At 46.9% G+C, this 20,566-nt stretch overlaps 1 protein-coding gene across 9 annotated transcripts in view; it reads left to right on the top strand.

The window, feature by feature from the left end:
* Positions 1–20,566, top strand: part of LOC119169139 (uncharacterized) — a 748,171-nt gene that overhangs the window by 216,835 nt on the left and 510,770 nt on the right. For all 9 annotated transcript variants that reach the window (XM_075883059.1, XM_075883033.1, XM_075883044.1 and 6 more), the window contains one exon: positions 1,310–4,597. In XM_075883059.1, the coding sequence (XP_075739174.1) occupies positions 1,310–4,597 (3,288 nt within the window). The remainder of the gene's footprint in view (positions 1–1,309; positions 4,598–20,566) is intronic.

The raw sequence follows: 20,566 nt of genomic DNA, 5'->3' as shown, positions 1-20,566 counted from the left end.
TTGTGCAACTAGTTTTGTGGGCATTCCTACATGGCGAAGAGACATGATAGATATAAAAAAATTTAAAATTCTTTACTGCCGTGCACATAGTGGCCTTGGCAGGATAACCGCTAGTCATTAAAGGGGCCCTGAAACATTTTTTGAAGTAACCATGAAATGGCTTTACTAAAAGAGCTCATTGCCTCATGAATGCAACACCGCAAAAATACTAAGAATGTGTACTGTATGAGCAGAGTTACAAAGATTTGTCACAAGCTGCAATCGCATTCTCCCTTCTCTCGTCCAGCCGAAAGTGCTAGAAGCGAAGCAGGGAGGGATGTCAGGGGCAATGAATATATGTCACGCGCGCCTCATGACCCTGAGCATTTATTTTTATTTTTTTTGAACACGGGGCTTTTTGAGTGTGATAGTGCGCGCACATGTGGACAAGTCGCGCCCTCCTGCGACAATTCTTGTAACGACCATGTTCAAATCAGCTAACGTTTGATAGATGACTTTCTAAGTGTGATTTTTGACTAAGGTTGCATGGCGGGCTTGTTGGTTATTCATGTTGTTTGAGGTATAGTGCATCCAGAACGGGACAGAGAAGAAGTGTATGTGTTCTCTGTCTTCTTCTCTGTCCCGTCCTGGACGCACTATACCTCGAACAACAAGATTTTTGAGTTTCCTCTGTCATGTTGTGAGAAAAGAGAGGAATTTGTAGCTGACTGTTAATTTATTGTGAATTTAAGGTCGTGTGCTGTGCTATAATATTTAGCTCGCGTGTTCTTGGGGGCCTCTACTGCTAATCTGCAGTGTTTTCTGACCATGCTCAATAAGTGTTGCAGCGCCCCTTTGAGAGTAACTGATTGGATTACTAGAGAAGGCAAGCGAGTGAGGGGAGTTGGAAAATTAGATGGGCAGATGAGATTAGGAAGTTTGTGGGTATAAATTGGATAAATTGGCAGCAGCAAGCACAAGAATGAGTTGACTGGCTGTACAAGAAAAAGGCCTTTGTTCTGCAGTGGGTATAGTCAGGCTGACTATCATGATGCCTCAATTTCTAGATAAACAGTGCAAGCTTGCACACTTTGTATTGCAATAAAAAAGATGATGACAATAAAGTATAGCAAACGGATGGCCCTCTGAGTATTTGTAGTCTGATATGGCTATTTGTAAATAATCTGTCATTGATGCATTCTTTTCGTAAGCATGATAGTTGCAACGAATATAGTCATGCTCATAATTCCTTATTTTCCTTTCAGGACATTAGAGGAAGTGTGTTTGCCCATGATTGCATTGTCTGATGTTGTTGGTTTTCTGCTTGCAGCCTGCTGAAGTGGACCGTTTCTTCGGCAGGCGTGTGGACTGTTCGTGCCAGACAGATGACTTGCCTCTAGCCCTTCCACACGTAAGTCCTCCTGAGCCAGTGGGTGCAATTGCACCTCCAGCAATACTAAAGAGGACTCGTTTGCTGGCACCCCCACAAGCTAAAGTGCCTGGCAGGCCACTGGCTGTCAGCATAGTCTGTTCGAGCCGTGCCTCATCATCTGATGAAGAGGATGATAGGGACAATCAAGGGTCGCTTGTGCAAACACCTGTGAAGAAATCGCCGCAGCCATCAGAGCAGCAGGAATTTCCACAAGTGATGCCACAGTCAGCTGCAGGGCAGCATCAGCTAGTGCAGCAGTTTGTCTTGACAGCAGACCATCCACACCAGGCACCACAGGAAGCAGTCGTTCTGCCTGCTTCAGAGCTGCCACAGCTGATAGCGCAGCCTCAGCAGTTGCTCGCTCCAGTCAGCAAGGGTGTTTTACGGGAGCAATCGTTGCAACAACCAGTGACCCAGCTGTTCACCCTGCAGAAATTGTTGGGTCCTCAGCCGGAAGAGCAAGTGGTGCCTTTGCATCTGACTGAGCAGAGAGCCGACTCAGCACAACCATGGGATAGTTCTGCGGAGAAGACCCAGTCAAAACCAGAAATAATTCAAGTAGTAAACGAGCACGAAATTGCTCAAATTCCTGAGCAGAAAATTATTCATGGAGGAAATGAGCAGGAAATTTGTAAATTTACTGTGCAGGAGATTGTTCAAGCAAGAAAAGAACAAAAAATAATTGAAACTCCTGTCCAGGAAATTGTTCAAGCTGTAAATGAGCAAAAAACTCTCCAAGTTCCTGAGCAGGAAATGGTTCAAGCGGCAAATGAAGATGAAATTCTTAAAATTCCCGAGCAGGAAATCGTTCAAACTGCAAATGAACAGGAGACTGCTCATAGTCCTGAGCAGGAAATCATTCAAACAGCAAATGAACAGGAAACGGCTCAACTTCCTGAGCAAGAAATTGTTCAAGCAACGAATGAAGAACAGGAAGTTCTGCGAATTCCTGACCCAGAAATTATTCAAGCACGAAATGAACAAAGAACTGTTCATATTTCCATGCAGGAAATCACGCAAGCAGGAAAGGGGCAAGAAACCCTTCTGATTTCTGAACAGGAAATTGTTCAGGCTAGAGATGAACAGGAAATCGTTCAATCGGAGAATAAAGAGCAAATTCTTGAAATTGCTGAGCAGGAAGTCATTCACGCAGGAAATAAAGGAGAAATTGTTCAAACTCATGATCAGGAAATCATTCAAGAGGGAAGTAAAGAAATTTCGCAACATCTTGACCAGGAAATTGTTCAAAAAATAAGTGAGGAGACGTCACAAGGAGTTGTGCCGACAGCTGAATCCTCAGTGCAAGCTCTCAGTGGAGCTCTGGCTGCTGGAGAAGAGTTTCAAAAGGCACCTTCAGGAGACATTGACAAAGAACAAGGCTTGCAGTTTCATCCCATTGACACCGCTGAGAAGCCCAATGCTGCTAAGCAACCAGTAGGAGTACAACATCAGGCATATAATGTTGCTCAAATGCCAGATAAGGACAGTCCAGCTTCCTTGGTTCAAGATCACGGTAATGTGACTGTAGCATGCGGCCCCGATCATAATGTATTGCACAGCTTGCCTGTGGGTGAAATAATGAAGTCACCAGAAAATCTACAGCAGAAAAGTCATTGCCAGGGTGCCCCAGTGTGTAACTCTGTTGACAGCTCGGAAACTTTGCCTGAAGCACCAACTGCTGAAGCTGAGTCTTATCTTCAAGAGCATCATCAAGTTCCTACAAAAGTTGAGCAAGAACCCCAGAGCTGTTGTGAGGAACTTGGGGACCTCCACACATGTAGTATTTCCCAAGAACTTCCTTTTAACCAGAATGTGGTTCTAGAGCCTGAGGGTCATGAAGACCAGCCTGTGTCGCAGGGAAGCTCTGACCTGCAGGGGCCAGAGAGTTCACCAGAACAGGTTGTTCCTCAACAGGCAGCATGTGCACTGGAGGGCACAAGAGATGAAACTCACACTGTGTGTGAGAATGAGCAAAGCGTTGTGGAGCATGAATGTCTACTGGAGGCTGGAACATTTAATCAAAACGAAGGTAGCTCCAGCCTTGTCGAGCAGTCTTCGGTGAACAGTGAGCAGCTGCTCAAGCATGTTGGCAGTTGTGTGGCATTGTCCTCTGCGGCAGCTGAGGTCGAGAGAAGTTTGCAGCAGAGCACTCAAGATGGCAACACCTTCATTGTTTCTAGTCAGCCACATCCTATGCATGTATTGGTGCCCTCCTTGGATGCTGCCATTGATGCCTCTCAAGGCCAACAACAGAGAGCTCCGCATTCAGAGGAGAGCTCTGGAGCAACCGAGAGTCAGCTCAGACCATTGCATCAGGTGTATTCTTTACCCTCCACGCATGAAGGTGTGCCCAGTCACAAGACATCGAGCACACCTCACGAGGAGCAAGACGCACGTAGCTTTTCTTCCATGCCTTCTGGCTCAAAGCTGCCTGCGGACTCTCTCTCGCCAGCAGCTAAGAGAATAAAGCTGTCTGATGGAGATACTGCCGAACCAGTTTCTATGGCCCTCCCATGTAGCAGGAATGACAGTGATTCATTTATGGACGATTGTGACTCTGCATCTAGTTGTGAAGCTTTGCACATCGTAGAGTCAGTGCCTGAAGAAGAAGTTCGAAGCGTAGACATGACTGGAAGTGGCGAGTCACAGGATAATGTAGCCGGTCATTTTTTAGTGGTTAGTGGAGGCCGTCGCGTGGCGGCCTCCTTGTGTTCCCAAATCCCTGTGCAGTTGGTTGTCTCGCATGGAGTGCAACAGCTGAAAAGGCTGGCTTGCAATGTCACCTGCCGCAGACTCGAGCACAGGCGTCAATTTACATTTGAATTAAAACTGGGATCTTCGTTGCGCCCACTTCTGAAACCTTGGTCAAGGACTGTGGGCCGGCCAGCAGTGAAGCGCCAGCGGCCAAAGCGGTTCCAACTGCGGTTCAAGCCGACCACGTTGCCACAGCAGCTCCGGCTTCCTGTTATTGGTCTGCAGAGAGAAGAGCATCCTTCAGAGCAGGTCTTGGAAGAGCAGGTTCCATTAAGTAGTAGTGAGCCTGCTGGGCCACATCTTGACAAACCCAAGGAGGAGGCAGGTCACACACTCAATGAAAAGCCAACAGAGCACAGTAGCTTGGAGGGCAGCCCAGAGGAATCCCCCAGGAGGAGAGGTCGCCCACGGAACATTGGCGGCAGCCCTGGGGTGAGTGCTTTGGTATTATTAAATAGGAGGAACACAGAGCATGACACACCTTGTAGCAAAATTGATTTTCGCAGTTGCATACAGAATGTACCCCAACAGCTTTTAGTGCAGGATCAGCTACAGTGTGGTACTTTCTGACTTGTAGTTACCCTTTCATGTAACTTCATCAGAGTTCTCGTAAAAGTGCACATTTGAGATGAAGGGGTGTTAGTGATACAAAGTTTCAAGAAGTTCAAGTTTGCCAACTTCATGCATTTCTTGCATTTACTATTAGGCACATAGAAAAGGGAAGCAAGGACGTTTCTGTTGGCTCTGGAGTTCAAGATCTTTGAAACTGTTCAGGCTCCTTTTTATGTAACGAGGTGTCGGAAGACATGGCTTGCTCACAATCACTATACAAAGTGTGTGTTAAAAGTGCTAATGTCATTATCGTGAAAAAGACATCAGTCATGCTGTTTAATAGAAAGATCTTTACTAGGTGAACTTGTCTACAGGAAAGCAAAAGCTAAAGTACACACAGTCAGGATGTCTACCAACCTGAAAAAGTCTGAAAATTTCTGAAAAACCTGGCTTGGTCATGCAAACTGAAGTCTGTCTGTGCAACCATTACCAAAATAAGCATTACCATTGCTCAAATTTTAAAAACTCGCTCCTTTGGCTGACTACAGTGAGCAGCCAGGAGGCCGCTCAAGACTTCTGAACGAAAGCTTAATTCTGGCAAGTTGCTTCATCGTGGTTGTATTGTACTAAGAATGTAAGTGCAGTCCTTCATTTCATAAAATCCGGTTTTTGAAAAAGTTTGAAACAGATACCATTATGGAAGCATTTTTTATTGGCAAAGCATCAGTACACTTTTCCTAGAGAAGAGTACTTTTTCTGATTTAAGGGGGGACATGGGTCTTAGGACTCTCTCATTAATTTTATGAACCAAATGTGACAAAATCTGGCATGTTTACTTAGTTTCTTCTCCTGATTATAAAAATGTAGTGATTTTTTCTGTAGCTTAATTAGTTAATTAAATAATCAAGATAACGATTTCTATTGTTCTTACCACAATGGAAAAATAACCACCCATCAAAAATTTATAAATGACATAGGTATTGACAGTAGAAAGCATAAGACATACAACATAGGAAGCACTTTTTTTGATTGGGTCATTAATAATTACTTTACAGTACACTAAACTTCATAGCTCTGAATGTGGCCATTTTGTGGTCACACAAAAGACTAGTTTAAATACTTGCATCAAGAGAAATTAAAATCTGCTTCCTATGTTGTGTGCTCCAAACATATAACTTCATGCTGCAAAAAAGGAAAAAACACATTCTGCTATCTGTAATAGTTTCCGATATATTGCAGTAATTTTCATGCAGGGTGTGCAAAATTGCCATATTGAGAAAATGAAGAAAACAAAGAATTTTAACATTTTTAACTGTAAAAATGTATGTACTTAGAATTGCATGGCCATTGACATATAAATGAATGCTAGAAAGCCTAAGGAGTGCAACACTGCAAGCTGATCGAAAATTGAACGAGTACTTCTCGAATTACAGCACACTAAAGTTCGTTGCATGTAACCGAATACAGAAATTTTTATATTAAAATGAAAAAGAAATGAAGCTGCCTATTAAAAATAGGCTTCCAGCATTGTTTTTGTGCGCATTTAGCTACATTGTGCAAAAACAATTACAGCTCTAGCTGTCCTAAGTCCACTTTTACCGAACAAGCGAAAGAAAGTGGTCAAAATCTGGGCTTCAAGAATAATGCTGTTAAAACTTTATTTCGTCGATCCGAGGGAAAAATATCTTGGCACACATACTTTTAGTCAGTTAATATGCACCGGGAATGTACTAGGACTGATTGTTTGCACGAGCCCGTCATTTCTTCTAGTCCTGTAGCAAGTTGTCGCTGTGTGCTCGTCTGCCGCAAGGCCGTGTATCAGTTCGGTGACTGTACTGATGGCTATGTGCCACAAATGCGCGTGCGTCATCCGCAATACGTCGAATAACACGGCGATGTTTCCCGGCTTGTTCAGAATGAGTTACCCGTGATTGTCGCGAACCAAAGTTGCTCCCTCGCTCATCAATTTTGAGGCTACGCGAGTGCCGAAGTGCTAGTTTCCTTTTCACGTAAGACTGCCACATTTTAGAGCGGAGATTGCGACAATGTTGTGATCAAGTCGTTAAAAGCAGTCTAACAGTTGCCAATAGCCTCTATTGCGGGGGCGGCGAGCATGTTCACCGGGAACGGATTGACTTTCTGTTGTTCGTCGACGTGCGGTGTACTCCACTCTGACGACCCGCCGCGCAGTTCAAGGTCCTTTCGTCAGGCTGGGGGAACCGCGGCATCGGCGCGTTTTGCGATAAGACTGCGCTTCCGTTCCGTCACTACAAAGTTTGATATCTCTTGTAGCTTCACTTCTGCTTTTTACTTGCCGTCCTCTAACTGATGAGGCTGCAAAACACAGCCGTTCTTAGTAACGTTGTCGGCAACCAACAAGCTCGTACATAAGTTAGGCCTACACTGGTAACTCGGCGACCACCGTTGACCGCGTCGAGTTCGTTATCCTCGTTGTCCTGAGCCATATCGGGGCTCTTTCTGAAGTTCACAGCGAACGAACGAACCACCGCCACACCCGCTTCACAAATTACTGTAGCACGAAACTTCTTTACTGCCGCAGGCAGTCAGTAGCACCATGACAAAATGGCGCGTGTCCGTGCGCGTCACGATGGTGAAGCAGATGCCGAAAGGGCCCCTTGGCCAATCAGATGCCTAGGTTTTGTCACGTGCCCCAAGTAGCCAATTGAATCGCGCGCTAGTGCTTCTCTATGATGCATTTTTGCTATAAAACCAATGAGCAAGGCGAGCCAGCGGTGGCGGGAAATTGAAGAAGAAGAACGACCCTTCCAAACGAGACCAAGATGAACACGATAGCTCGTGTGAAACGGCAACAGTTCGGTGCGGAAAAAGCGCGATTTCAGTGTCAATTCGCGCTCACATTCATCTCACAGGGGTGTTATAAATTGATTTTGCACCAGAAATAATTACGCGAGAAGCTAGAAACTTCTTAGATAGGTGCAAAAATAGGTACAGATTCCGAAAATGTAAGTTTCAAAAAGTCGATTTTTTTTTGCGATTATTGGCCTTCTCTAGACCCGTGTGCCACCTTAAGAATATTTTTAACGGTCGCACATGTGTCATCGCGCATGAGCACTGTTTTTTGCACTCTGTATAAAAGTTGTCGTAGCATCTTCAATAAATTCAGTTGACAGTCAAAGCGCTTCATTTCGTCTCTTCCTAACGTTGTCGCACTGTTACTACAATACAATCGTGTCGCTTCTAAGTGCAAATGCAAAAGAATACACCAAGTAAGAAAATGCCTAGTTTACTGACGTTTAGACACTTGGTGCAAGAGCCTTGTTTACAATAAATGTCAAAAGAGAGGCACAGTGTGTTTAAAGGAACTCTAAAGCGGCACAATGTTTGGTAAGCAAGAAAGCGCACGAAAATTAAATTCGAATGGAGATGTTACATTCTGATTGAAATATCATGACGACATGAATTTTGAAGTCGTCTACTGTGTCCCAACTAGTTTCTAATTAGTAAAGATGAAGTACATTGTCATCAGTAGGGGCCATAGATCAAGGATACCAAGTTTCAGAAAGTAAAAAAAAATGCATTTTGAAATTTCGGACATCGCGCGCAGAAATTTAGTGTGCAATTCATAAACGAAACTTCAATCTTTTTTTTCTCCTTATGATAACATATGATAACATAAGGCATTAGAGTTCTGAGTGTGCAGTTTGTCAATACAAACAAAGTGATTGTGTCTCTTTAGTGTCCTTTTAAGTATGCCTAAGTACATGACATAAGCAATGAAAGTACATTGTCAAAAGCGTCCCATCACTCCTGCGTGGCGTATTTGCAGTTTGGTATGTGCAAGGATTTCGCGTGCAGGCATGATGCTAGCTTCCTTTATTTTTTTTTTTTTTTTGCCAAAGCTTGTGTGCTTGGTTAGTCAGTTTGATGGCTTATAGATTCCACATGTTCAGCGAGAGCATTCGCAGCCATGCGCAGTTTAATGACGATATGTTCGTGTTATTCAACTCCTTTCTTGAAATCGCTGGTTTTATTGCTGTACTGATTGTCACAATCGTGGCAGCCTATGACGTAAACATAAACGAGAAAATTTCCGCTCCGCAACTTGTCCTTCACATCAACTAATGCATTCCTTAGCTTCCATATTGGTACATGCGCTATTTTGACATCTCTTGCTTCTACATATATCACTCAGCATATCTGACTTTCAAGTATCAACATTGCTTACGTAGGTAAATTTATGCATGTTTGTCTTGGCAACGATTTCGGCTAACTTGAAGACTTTCTCTGGTTAGGCTAGAACTGCCATGAGTAGAGGCTTGCCGGGCTGTGTTGTGCCTTTTATTGTTATTTTTCTTACGTATATTATTATTAGCAATGCAATTGCAAACGTCCTCAGCTGTGCACTTATTGCTGATAACTCACATTTGAAGACTAGCACAGCTAAATTTCTCATTTCAGTTTTTTCAGCTTGTGCTCTTGAATCTGTGATTATTTTCTAGTGTCACGTCAATAGAAGAATATGTAAACAAAGGTAAAATGCTGGCGTTGATGCTTCATTTATGGAATTGAGGAAGCTGTTGCGACCTGTCCTTCTTGCCTCCATATATTTTTCAGCTCTTTAAGGAGAGACACTGGTCTGAAATTTTTTTTTAATTTTCAGTATTTCCAGCTGCAATTTTAATACAATATGTATTTTTCACAGCTGAAAACAAATATACAATTAGCTTTTTGCTATCACTTTTAGATTTTAAATATTGACTGTTACATAAATTTGCATTCTGCCCAGCCTTTTCACATCTTCCTCATAAAATATTTGTACAAATTTGATATGACAACGTTCCATGAAGGCCAGGCAGTGCAACAAAACCATAATTTTATTTTTAGCTTCATTGGTACCAGAGTTGTGGCCTTAACAATTATACTTATCAGAAATCTGAAACTGTTGCTTAAGTTTGTTGCTAATTAAATCACTAGTGTAAATAAAAATATTTCATTTTTTTTTTGTTTTCTTGCACTAATCAATGAATTATCAAAATCCGACTGCTACATCAAAAGATACTGTGGGCAATGGCTTAGGGTGTGATGAAAAATGTTGTTTTGAGAAAATGAGAAAAGAAGTTTAGGAACATGCTGAGCACTTATATTTAACAAGAAAAGGTGTGAATCGGTGTATTAACCATGTTTGAAGCCACCAGGAATCTAGTCATCATCATTCTCCTTGGTGCGCTTTCTTTTCATGGCATGCTTGAAGTTTTCAGCATGCTCATGCTTCTTCTCCGATGCCACTAGTCGGCGACTGTCCTTTTCTGAGCATCTTTCAGCGGCCACAACACTCTGCTGCAGGTGCAGCTCCTTCATTATGGCGGCATCTGCTCTCCCTTTGCCAGCGTCGAACCTTGCGACAGCTTTGGCCACAGCAGCTTCATTGGTGAAAAGCGACACGTGTTTGTTTTTGGACACGAGCGACCAGATGACAGAGTGCAGGCTCTCGTTTGGGTTCTGTGTTTTGCCTCGCTGACAACGCTCCAGCAATTTCTTGTCAGAGAGGCGCATGTAAATAGGCCGCAAGGCATCAACCACATACTCCAGCAGGTTGTAGCGATGATTCGGAGGAGTCTCCTGCTTGGCAACAGCCTTGTTGTGCTTGCACCATGACTCTTCACCAGTTGGGCAGTGAGAGTGCTGAGGGCTTGCATCAGTAGATGATACGTGATAAAAGGTTGCCCAGACAGCATTATTCATGGCCTCAATGCTTCCTTGGTTGCTTTGTAAAGCCCATCCATAATATGACGTGAGCTTTGTGACCAGCTCGCCTGTCAGTTTGCCCTTGCCGCCAAGGCTTGGCTTTCCTTCGGCTCTTTGTTTTTGCAGGAGGTTTCGAAGTGCTGTGCCCATGCGCTTATGCAGATGGTTGACACAGTCCTCTTTTTCTATTGGCACGAAGCCATATACCTGTGCCTCCTGCAGACTGTTGAATTCCCGGCTGTCTCCATCACACAACATGGTTGTGTAGCGGAGCCCATGTCTCTCCAATGAGCAGCCAAATAAAATTTGTGCTGCTTCCACCTCCATTTGTCCTGGCTTACTGGAGGTATTCTTTTGCCAAGTGTGACCAGCTAGCCACTCGGCATACCTTGGGTTGTCCTCCTTCGGCCCTAGCTGGCAGCCCAAACAAAAGTGCGATAGGACGACGAAGTCGAGCACATAACCCGTGAATAGTTCAATCACGGTCCCTACACAAATATGGAATTAGTAGCCCCTGGTCAGCCAAGTCCCATCAAAGGAAACGGCGATATTTCCAGGATTTCTATAGTTGAGTTCGGAATACACTGTTTTCACGGTGCTCGCGCAGTCGTCAATAACGCGCGCTGCAGCCTTCTGCGCGGCAGGGTTCATTTTCAATTTCACATAATTCTGGCATGTCTTGGTGTGCAGGCCTCTCCGTGAAATATTTAGGGTGGAAAAAATATCATTGTGCGCAGTTTGCCCGTTTCCTGTGCTCATTGCCGCGCGAACCGCGAGCACGTTAATTTCGAAGGGGCCGTGCGCTGCGTCCCCCCCTGCTCTCAGCGAGCTCCATACGGTCCTCAGTTTACCGCACTCGTCACATGTGAGAACAAGTTTCGCGGCTATGCCATATTCGCGGTCTTCCTTGGAGATTCTGCCAGGCCCGCCACACACACCGCACTTCATACTCTGAAGAAGTTCATTGACCAACTCTAAGCTAACGACGGTGAACGGCGTACCAGGTGTTGCGGCTCCAGCCGAGTCTCGAAAAAAAGACCGCTTGCGTTTTGTGGCAGACTTTGATGAAAGATCTTGCAGAACATCGCTCGCACGACACTCGATGGCCACTTTTTCAGCGTTGGAAACCAGGGGAGTGTCAACGCGCACAGCTCTCGTGTGATCTTGGGACGCGGCTATCGCGTCCGCGATCGCGGGTGCCGGGGCGGTGACAGCGCTGGCACAGCCTGATTCTTCCAAGATCTCGGCGCCAGAAGGTCTCGCTGGTGATAAGGTGCGGGCTCTCGGGCGCGGTTTTAGCCTTTTTCCGAATGCATGAGCGCTCCGGAACGTCCGATGACCGCCTGCCATTGCACCAAATGCACAGCCGTTGTTAGGCCTCTACGCAAAATGGCGGCTTGCACGCCACTGTCTAGCAGACGAACTTCGCGTCCAATAGGAAACCGGGAACTGCCCCACGTGACAAAAACACACCGATGATGTGCGAGTATTCAGTTTTTCTTTACGCGCTATAGCTGCATTGTTGCTGGATGAAAAACGTTCTTCTGCTAGGAACAGATAATAGAAAAATGGGTCTTTTTTTAAAATGAGACCAAAATGGCCGCGCTACTTGGTGCGGTTCTCGCACGCTGCGGCATTGAATACGACCATTTTTTAGGTGGTTTTGGAAGCGAAAATTGTCATCAAACTGACTTTGTGACTCAATAACTCGACAAATACGCATTACAGGGCTATAATATTTTAGGAACAGCTTCCTTAGACCTTAATGATTATGAAAAAAAATACTTCAAAAAAATCGGTTTTTCGGAAAGTTTTCGGTCTCCCATACCCGTGTCTCCCCTTAAACGCTACCCTCAGTTTTCATTCCAGGCAAGTGAGGACATTTTTCGGGCTCCAAGTGTCAGAGCCCAGAGAAATCAAACACCAACATGTATGTGTTCATTACTAAAAATGAAAAAATTGCAGTACAGTTTTGTTCTTGTGACATTGTTATTAGTCATTGTCAAGGTGCACTTGATACGCAAGTAGTAGCTTTTCTTTTATTGCTGAAAAGTATAATTTAGAGGTGTGAAAATTAGGTGGGGATGCAAATCGATAGTGAAGACAGCAGTCCAGGTCAATTTAATCCAATCCAGTCCACATCCTAAGCGGCCTGGGCTGTAGCCAATATAGTGAACGAGAATATACTTCAGTGGCGGAACTGGCTGGGCTCCGGCGTCTTCCTTGTACACAGATGTCATGAAATGGCGCCACTGTTACGTTTCCAAGCAGTTTTGGCTGCATTGTCTGACTATCGCGGGCTCCTTCAAACTTTCAGCTGCGGTCACTTTTAATTCGTGAATTTGCTTACTGGTTTTACCAAACAAGTTATTTTCTATGAGCGCATAATTTATTTTGTATACCTCACCCAGACAGTTTGCTTCCTGTGCACAGAATTTTCCAAGCAGACGTGAGAGTCATAGAATTTGCTTTTAATCATCATAGAAAACCTGCAAATGTCAGGGAATTAAAAAAATTCAAAATCGTAGACACCCTGCGCACGCAACACAATAAGATTTCACCGAGAAGATAGGAAAGCTTGTCTGGCTGCTGTTGTGCACCCGTGAGGCCGCGGTATATTTCCCAAGCAAACATTTATTAAAAAAAAAAAAAAAATTCGGCGGATCCCATGTACCCGGGAATTCACCTTATGCGAAGCATGTGGAAAAAAAGTGACCGCATTGCAATTTTTTTATTGAGCGACACGTCGTGAAAAGACGCTAAATATATGTACAAATGTTGCACGCACAGACATATGTTAAAGAGTTGCAGATATGTATATAACAGTTGTTTGCACTTGCACAACGATGCCAACTGGAACATGCGTATTAGCAACCCCAAAAGCTAATATGAAGTGATGATGCTCACGAAGATGGTAGCGCTGGACTCTGCTACATAAATCAACTAATATGAAGTGATGATGCTCACGAAGATGGTAGCGCCGGACTCTGCTACATAAATCAACTTCAGCGCATGGCAGCTAACCACATTTGGTGTTAACGCGACGTGACGGCTGTATGAAAGGAGTACATATGAAATGTTCATAAAATCGGGTAGGCAGCACTGCAACTGCTATTGACATTTCACGTAGATTAGCATCGCTTTGAAAAGTAGTCCCGAAAGCTGGCGTAGCTCTGTGGTAAAATGTTTCATTTCCACACAGAATGTTTGGGTTCGATTCCAGCTGGGACCCTGACATTTATTTTTTGCATTCGTAGGGTCAACGCTACTGATGTCTGGTATTTCTTAACGCTCGCGTGTTAAAACTGCCCATGTGTGTTCTCGTTGCTTCTGGGTAGATCATCATCATCATCATCAGCCTGACTACGTCCACTGCAGGACAAAGGCCTCTCCCATGTTCCGCCAGTTAACCCGGTCCTGTGCTTGCTGCTGCCAATTTATACCCGCAAACTTCTTAATCTCATCTGCCCACATAATCTTCTGTCTCCCCCTAACCCGCTTCCCTTCTCTGGGAATCCAGTCAGTTACCCTTAATGACCAGCGGTTATCCTGTCTACGCGCTACATGCCCTGCCCATGTCCATTTCTTCTTCTTGATTTCAGCTATGATATCCTTAACCCCCGTTTGTTCCCTAATCCATTCTGCTCTCTTCTTGTCTCTTATGGTTACACCTACCATTTTTCTTTCCATTGCTCGCTGCGTCGTCCTCAATTTAAGCTGAACCCTCTTTGTAAGTCTTTAGGTTTCTGCTCCGTAGCTAAGTACCGGCAAGATACAGCTGTTATATACCTTCCTCTTGAGGGATAGAGGCAATCTACCTGTCATAATTTGAGAGTGCTTGCCGAATGTGCTCCACCCCATTCTTATTCTTCTGGTTACTTCAATCTCGTGGTTAGGCTCTGCGGTTATTACCTGCCCTAAGTAGACATAGTCTTTTACAACTTCAAGTGCACTATTACCTATCTCGAAGTGCTGCTCCTTGTCGAGGTTGTTGTACATTACTTTCGTTTTCTGCAGATTAATTTTAAGACCCACCTTTCTGCTCTCCGTGTCTAACTCCGTAATCATGAGTTGCAATTCGTCCCCTGAGTTACTCAGCAATGCAATGTCATCGGCGAAGCGCAGGTTACTAAGGTACTCTCCATTAACTCTTATTCCTAGCTGTTCCCATTCTAGGCTTCTGAAAACCTCCTGTAAGCACGCGGTAAATAGCATTGGGGAAATTGTGTCCCCCTGCCTTACACCCTTCTTGATTGGTATTCTGTTGCTTTCTTTATGAAGCACTATGGTAGCAGTTGATCCCCTGTATATTTCTTCCAGAATGTTTATATATACTTCATCTACGCCCTGATTCCGCAGTGTTTGCATGACGGCTGATATTTCTACTGAATCAAATGCCTTCTCGTAATCTATGAAGGCTATGTATAGTGGTTGGTTATACTCTGAGCATTTCTCTATTACCTGATTGATAGTATGAATGTGGTCAATTGTTGAGTAGCCTGCTCGCAATCCTGCTTCTTCCTTTGGTTGATTGAATTCTAATGTTTTCTTTACTCTGTTAGCAATTACCTTTGTAAATAGCTTGTATACTACAGAGAGCAAGCTGATCGGCCTGTAATTCTTCAAGTCCTTGTCATCTCCTTTCTTATGTATTAAGATGATGTTAGCGTTCTTCCAAGACTCTGGTACTCTTCCCGTCAGGAGACACCTCGTAAACAGGGTGGCTAGTTTTTCTAACACAATCTGTCCACCATTTTTCAGCAGATCTGATGTTACCTGATCCTCACCAGCAGCTTTGCCTCTATGCAAGCTCTGCAAAGCTTTTCTGACTTCTTCTATCATTACTGGTGGGGTGTAATCTGGGGTTACTGCTAGTTCTTATAGTATTAAGGTCGTGGTTGTCTCGGCTACTGTACAGATCTCTGTAAAACTCCTCCACTATTTTAACTATCCTATCCATATTGGTAGTTATTTTGCCTTCTTTGTTCCTTAGTGCATACATCCGACTTTTGCCTATCCCAAGTTTCCTCTTCAATGCTTTGACACTTCCTCCGTTTTCCAGAGCGTGTTCAATTCTCTCCATGTTATACCTTCTTACATCGCATACCTTACGTCTATTAATCAACTTCGAAAGCTCTGCCAGTTCTATTTTGTCTGTTGTACTTGACACTTTCATGATTGGACGCTTCTTAATTAGGTTCTTCGTTTCCTGGGAAAGCTGCCAGTGTCCTGTCTTACTACCCTGCCTCCAACTTCCACTGCACACTCCGTAATGATACTCGTCAGATTATCATTCATTGTATCTACGCTAAGGTTGGTTTCCTCCCTAAGAGCCGAGTACCTGTTCTGCAGCGACACTCTGAATTCCTGTACTTTCCCTCTCAGTGCTAGCTGATTGATTGGCTTCTTGCGTATCAGTTTCTGTCGTTCCTTCAAGTCTAGGCGAATTCGAGACCGTACCATTCTATGGTCACTGCATCGTACCTTGCCAACCACTTCCACATCCTGCACGATTCCTGGGTGTGTGGTCATTATAAAGTCTATTTCGTTCTTATTTTCGCCGTTAGGGCTCCTCCATGTCCACTTGCGGTTTGCTCGTTTTCAGTAGAAGGTATTCAAAATCCGTAAATCATTGCGTTTTGCGAATTCTACTAGTAGTCTGGGTAGATACTAAGTGCCAATCACCTGGGGCACATACCCGCATGTGGGTATGTGCCACTGTCTGGTGGGAAGTTTTTGACGACGTACACGACGGGATTGTGACATTGTGACGACGGGATTGTGAAATCGGAGGCGATGTGCAGATTGCCCGAGGGGGAACCCTCCATGAGCATACCCAGCTGGCTTATTCTGTGAACAAGGCACAGGTGCCAGCCTTGAGAACACCACCTCTTATACCAGGGACGAGTTCAGTTTCGCTGACGGGGAAGACAGCATCTGGGGACTGCCCATCCTTCGTTGACCCCATGGCAACCACTTAGTCCCAGCATAAGCTTCGAGCTCTATAAAATGGTTGGGGGCTAGTTCCTGCCAGCAAATGATGCTCGAGCACCTAATGTTGCCAATGTAAATTCTCTTACGAGTGTCAAGTGCCGGCCAAGACACCACCGTAAACGCACAACTGCCAATGTAAATGTCAGTTTTGTCGATTTCCATGGTGCAAGGAAAGCAGCGAAATGGGCTGAGCTGTATAAGACGCTGAAAAAAAGAAAATCTGTGTGGTGTGGCTGAAACTCACCTTCACGAGCTGGAGCCTCGAATTGATTCTGAATGGCAGTGGGCAGGCTGCAATCGTATGGGTGAAGGAGGCAGCTTGTGAAGGAGGAATCGTGTTGTGGCATAGCAGTACTGCATTGATGCCAATGAAGGGGCCCTGTGATGAACACATTTGGGTTTCTGGGAGCCTTATTGGTGAGTCTGTCCTCTTTGGTGTGGTGCATTTAATTGTGACTAAACCACATGATGGCAATGACGAAGTCCTGTAGTGTATCGTCGAAGATGTGAAATGATGGGGTGCAAACTGCTAGGCATTGTTGATGAGTGACTTCAATGGGCACATCCTAACCACTGACAGGTTCTTTGACTTTTGTTTGGGGCTCGCTCGGACTTTGCCATTGGCGCCTTGTGCCCTCGGTGAATTCTGACCTTTCATTGCCCCTTTCGAACGCTAGGCAGAAGAGCGGTCCGGGGTCTGTGTGCATGGTCGTATTACGCCGACCCGTACCTCTCAAAGCCAACGCGAGCGGATTTCGCCCTCACTCGAGCGACCGGGCCCTGTTGTCCCGATGTGGTTGTGAATCTCTTTTGCCTACGGAGACATTCTCGGGGCACCCTGTGTAGCACTTCTTGCCCGTGGCGTGGATAAGCCTGTTTGCTTTCCCGCTGCACCTTTTACAACGGGTTTTGTACTGCGTTTTTGGTCTTGCGGCAGGCAATAAAGTGTCGCGACTTGTTTTAATAGCAGTACTGTGTACTTGCCACTCTGCCTTTGGCGCCTTGGCTATCCGAACATGCGTGTGCAGCGGCATTAGTTATGGGAGGCGATGGTTAACGTGGCCCTGTGGCTCGCTAACACCGAACCGATGCTAGTGGTCGTACTCTTTCGGAATACGTGTGTACTAAAAAGCGCTGGTTCAGTGCAAGGTAGCAGATCACAATCTTAGGCTGATGCAGTCCATCAAGATGGAAGAAAAATGCGCAGCACCCAAGTTTTAGACATATATCGGGCATTTGGACAGAGCCACCCGCCCCCCTTCCTTCCACTTTTACTCTTAGGTGTGGTAACGGGGCAACCCGTCACTGAGCCCTGTAAATACATTACACAGCGCTTCTTCCTGATTTTCGGGGCCTAAGGCTTGAATATGGCCACTCTCCTTAATGAAGAGGAAACAGCGAGTTCCATTACTGAACAATCTTGTTGGGAGACCGTCCTATGTACGGCTGACGCAGAAGCCTATAGCTAATGTTTCAGCCGCACACAGTCGTTCCGTGCACGGTTAACGTCCCCCAACCGTAGCTTGCCTCATTGCAGCTACTACTACGGGTTCGGGCGAATGAGGCAACTGGCCAGATCAACAACAAACACTTTATTGCTAAGCGTTAGCAATCGCGCGTCACTGTCGCGGGGAGATACTACAGATAACAAAGGTGTTGACGCTTACACCTCGGTCGTGGACGTCCTCGGCTCGCAGGAGGGGTTGCGGGTTCGTCCTCCTGGGATGGTCGCTGGTGTCAGAGCGCGAGCGCCCGTTTGCCCGCTCGTTTTGTTCCCCGACCCGATTTCCCTCTCCCTGACGAGAATGGTACCTTTCCTCGCTGAGGGAGAGGGGAACCTGTTCCTGGCGCCGGGAAAGGGGGGGGGAATCGCACGCGCCGGCCGTGGGGGAAGGGGTCCCCGCAACCGTGCGCGTGCGCTGCCCTAAAAGGGAAAGGGAGGCTGGGCGCACCTGCTCCCCACATCTCCTCCCCCCTTAAGAAGGCCCCCGAACGACAGAGACTGCAAAGAGGGAATAATTCGTTTTATTCGTCCTCTAGATAGGCCAGAAGGGCCTGGTCTACGTCCATGCCCTCGGACCGTTCGGTGTCTGCCGCGGGCACCGCCGGAGCCCCCACCGCTCTCTCACCCGCCTCCAAGGTCATTGACGCCACCTCCGGTGTCAATGCAGCCGCCACCAATGTCTCTCCCGGCCCCGCCGCCCCCCGCTCTACGGTAGCCGTTATTGATAGCGGCGCAGGCGGACTCTCGCTGGACGCGTGGCCTGAGGCAACTCTCAGCAGCCACTGCGCGAAGTCCGCCTCCTGGGCCGCCCGCGCCAGCATGGCCCGAACCGCGGCGCCGGAGCGCTCCTGGGATGATTCGCGGCTGGATGGTTGGGTAGCCTGGGTGCGGTGCCGGTGTAATTTCCCCAATTCGTGGGAGTTATGGATCACCACGGCGCCGCACTCGCAGAACCGCGTCCCTGCGGGCACTGGAAGGCAAGCCCCGTTAGCCCTCCGGTCCGCGTCCTCTACCGTGCGCCCCTGAAAAGGGCGATACAGGTGCGCTGGGGCGACCCCAACTCGGGCCCTTTCCTGCCGGCGCCAGGGCCTCGAGGAGACGTAAGACACCGGAGGGTCGCCTCCATCCTGGCTGGTCCAGGTTGCCACGTCTCGGTGGTTGCGGCCGTGAGGCGATGCGGTCGGCTCGCCGCGTTGGGACCCTGGTCTCGTTCCCTGTGAACCGGCGGGTCGTGATGGTGACGGCGAAGCCGAGAGTTGGTGACCAGGCGGCAGCGCGCGCGGACCCCCTCGGTGGCGGCGGCTCGAGTGGCTCTGCCTCGGCGTTCGCGGCCGGGCCGCAGTGGGGTAGGGCTGCCATGTGGACGTTGGTGGGGGTGGGGGCTGGCCGTAAGGAGGTGGTCTCCTCTCCTTGCTGTTCCGGCGGTGCTGTTCCCAATGGCGCTCCATCTGTTCGGTGAGAGTGATACAGATAAAGAACGACAGGTTAACAATCGCACATGTGTTGCGCGCTAACCCTTGCACCCCGCGTCGAACATATCAAACGCGGCCTACCGTGCATAGTTGCCTCCGACTGTTACGCAGGAAGTAGCGCGGTTCTGGGCTCCTGACCCGGTGTCGAACCATCTCACCCGCCGCGCGCGGCTTGGAGGGGGACTGACCGTAGTCCTCATGCGCCTCCCGTGCTATGTAGCGTTTCAAGTCACATACATGCACCGGTCCGCCGCTCGGTTTGCCTTTCATGTTCGCGAGTCGATAAACGAGCGAAGAAACTTTCTCTCGCACTCGGTACGGCCCGGACCATTTCGGTGCCAGCGAGGCAGCAAACTGTTTGCTAGCATTACTGAGAACATGATGGCGCCGCATCACCAGATCGCCCACTTCGTAGTGTACGTTCCTACGCGTGCGGTCATACTGCGCCTTCTGCTGTGCCCTAGCAGTGCTGAGATTATGTCGAGCTTTATGTAAAGCTTCCGCTAGCTTCTCGCGCAGCTGCGTTGCGTATTCAGCGCGTGCTGATGTCGCCACTGGCACTCCACTGCGGTCCGCGAGTACGGTCTCCATCGGATTCGGCAGTTCTCTCCCCAAGTTCAGAGAAGAAGGCGCATACCCAGTCGATCGGTTTACGGTCGATCGTAATGCAAAACCGATCTCTGGAAGATAGGTATCCCAGTCCTTATGTCTTTCAGAGAACGCGACAAGCATGTGCTTGATGTTGCGATTGACTCGCTCCGTGGGGTTCGACTGAGCATGGTAGGTGGTTGTTTTCTTGTGCTTAATGCCCAACGCGGCGCACGTGTCAACAAACACCTTCGCAGTGAAATAAGACGCGTTGTCTGTAATCAACTGCTCGGGGAACCCGAACCTGGTAAAAACCTCCATCAACTTCTCTAAAATCACTCGAGCCGTCAGCTTCCTAAGGGGAAAAAGTTCTACCCATTTAGTGAAGTGATCCGTGATCACCAGCAAGAACTTATTTCTGCTAGGAGTTGAGGGGTACGGGCCCATTACGTCACACGCTGCGATTTGCCAGGGAGTCTGACTGTTAATCGGTTGCATGAGGCCGGGCGGACGTCCTCCTCGCGGCTTGACGCTTTGGCACACACGACATGAACGGGCGTAGCG

The sequence above is a fragment of the Rhipicephalus microplus genome, chromosome 2, assembly GCF_043290135.1.
Source record: "Rhipicephalus microplus isolate Deutch F79 chromosome 2, USDA_Rmic, whole genome shotgun sequence".
NCBI classification, from domain to species: domain Eukaryota; kingdom Metazoa; phylum Arthropoda; class Arachnida; order Ixodida; family Ixodidae; genus Rhipicephalus; species Rhipicephalus microplus.
This window is presented reverse-complemented; position numbering and strand designations above follow the sequence as displayed.